Raw genomic sequence first — 2,048 nt, forward strand, 5'->3', positions numbered from 1 at the left:
GTTTAAGCAATTGCTGTTTCAACAGCAGCTCGTTATTGCCTCAGAACCAAGTTTGCACAAAGCACTGAACAAGAAAACGCGGGACGCTTTTCCCCCGGAGCTGTTGAAAGTCTGTTCCTAGCAACAATGAGGGCCCTTCTCGGCAGGACGCATTTATAAAATGCGGAGCGCTCTCAGTGCGGGAAGTGCTTGCACAGGGACATTCACTTCGTTCTCTCCGTTTAAATCCAAAACCCGAAGTGATCATTTCCCAGAGGAAGGGGAGAGCGTCCTCTGAAACGTTCTGCCTTTCCTGGGGAAGTTGGCAATTGCAGATACTTCACTGACTCTGGCTTCTGGCTGAAGTGAAGGAGGCAGCGGCTGCGGAGATCAGGAGGGAAGGTTTGAGGCAAACTTAGAAACACTGAAGGAAAGGAGCTGAAGCTGCTGACTCGCCGTGCGCTCACTCCTGAGGCAACACCACGCTGACATGACAGACTTCACATTGTATTAAGGTTGCAGCATTCAAAACCACAAGTAGGAAACTGTCCATGTGTTCCACGCCCTCGCGTCTGACCCATCTGTATGTTCTACGTGGAAGACAATCATGCCCACAGGTGACCTAATACTGTTCCAGTCCCTTGGGTTTTTTTTAAAAAAAAGAAAATAAAAATAACTTCTATTCTACTGGGCTCAAATCCCTGAAGAATCCATACTGTGTATGGAAGGCTCTAAGTTTTGTGCCTTTACAAGCTTGAGGCAAATAAATCCACAGTGTTTACTGTGCAGTTTTCTTCCCCTTAAGTTTTCCCCCCTTCCCTCCCAATAAGTAAAACCAAAGTCTAAAACCAAAACACGAACGTTACCAGCACACGCAGACCAATTTACAATCTTCCATTTTTAAAGAGAAATGACAAAGAGCGTTCAATAATATTGCATGGGGTATTTTAAACAGACAAGTAGCAAAAATTTATACCACCTGCAATAAAACTGCTGAGACAAAGCTCTCTACATACACCTGCCTGTTGCTGTAATACTTAAATAAACAACACCAATGCAAGGAACGTTTCTCTTAACGGCTGCTAGTGTTCAAAGAAGCGTAGGATTATGGAGTTAAGTAGGTCTTTGTAGTACCCTTGAATTACAATTCTGCAGGTGGCACCAAGAGGCTCCTCACAGTGGAGTCACATAGCTTTCACTTTGATTTGCTTCATCTTCATCTGCTTCTTCTCAAGTTTCTTCTGCTCACGCCGCAAAGCAGCTTCCTGCAGGCGAGGACAGAGATCGGAGTGAACCTGGGTGATCTCTTCGAAGACGAAAACATCATCTCAGAAGAGCAAAACAAAAAAGACCTCCAGTACTGGGGTTCACACCTCTACCCACGTGAGCTCCTCACTGGGAGCCTTGGCACATTCCACAAAGCAGCTGCACAGACCCTGAATGTCATCTGCCTTCCCCAGATGAGAACCCAGAGCTGGCCACTGCTGCAATACCTACAGGCAGCCCTGGAGAGATCGTGGGAGAAACCTGCCAGGAGCGTCTAACAATCGGAAAATGCATCTCACCTCCAGCCGACGCTGCTTTTCCGGATCCTCTTCGTTCATGATTCGCTCCTTCTCTGCCCGTTTCTTCTCTTCTCGACGGGACTGGGCAGCCTCCTGTCTTTGCACGTGAGTCAGTTTAAGGAAGTTCTCTTCCACGCGAGCCCTGTTCTTGTCAGCTTTTTGTTTACCCTTTTTGCGGTAAAAAGCAAATGCAGTTAATACACGAGCAGGACACGCTGTCTCCATAGTCCTATCAGGAACGTAAGGCTCCCAGTGATAAGATTAAGGATCCAGTGGTAGTGGTTGCAATTTCACACCATATTCAGAAGACAGAAGAGGATCAGTACTTACTTCTCTGTTCAGACGGAACTTCTTTGCTTTGTCGATACAGTAGATAACCATGCTCATCAGCGGCAGCAAAGACTCCATGTCCTTTGGGGAAGTGTTGCCTGAACCAGGCACTGAAATAAAGAGTTTGTTCATTCAGCGAGGCTGGCAGGGATTTTCTGCTTGCTATAACACTCT

The 2,048-nt window shown here is 46.7% G+C and overlaps 1 protein-coding gene across 1 annotated transcript in view; it reads right to left on the reverse strand.

Annotated features, from left to right (window-relative positions):
- Positions 1 to 904: 904 nt before the first annotated feature.
- Positions 905 to 2,048, reverse strand: part of CCDC47 (coiled-coil domain containing 47) — an 8,997-nt gene continuing 7,853 nt past the window's right edge. Inside the window, exons 10-12 of the mRNA XM_010145465.1 lie at positions 1,875 to 1,984; positions 1,545 to 1,712; positions 905 to 1,244 (exon numbers count right to left, since the gene is read on the reverse strand). Of these exons, the coding sequence (XP_010143767.1) occupies positions 1,164 to 1,244; positions 1,545 to 1,712; positions 1,875 to 1,984 (359 nt within the window). The 3' untranslated portion in view covers positions 905 to 1,163. The remainder of the gene's footprint in view (positions 1,245 to 1,544; positions 1,713 to 1,874; positions 1,985 to 2,048) is intronic.

Source organism: Buceros rhinoceros, unplaced genomic scaffold (genome assembly GCF_000710305.1).
Source record: "Buceros rhinoceros silvestris isolate BGI_N320 unplaced genomic scaffold, ASM71030v1 scaffold23591, whole genome shotgun sequence".
NCBI classification, from domain to species: domain Eukaryota; kingdom Metazoa; phylum Chordata; class Aves; order Bucerotiformes; family Bucerotidae; genus Buceros; species Buceros rhinoceros.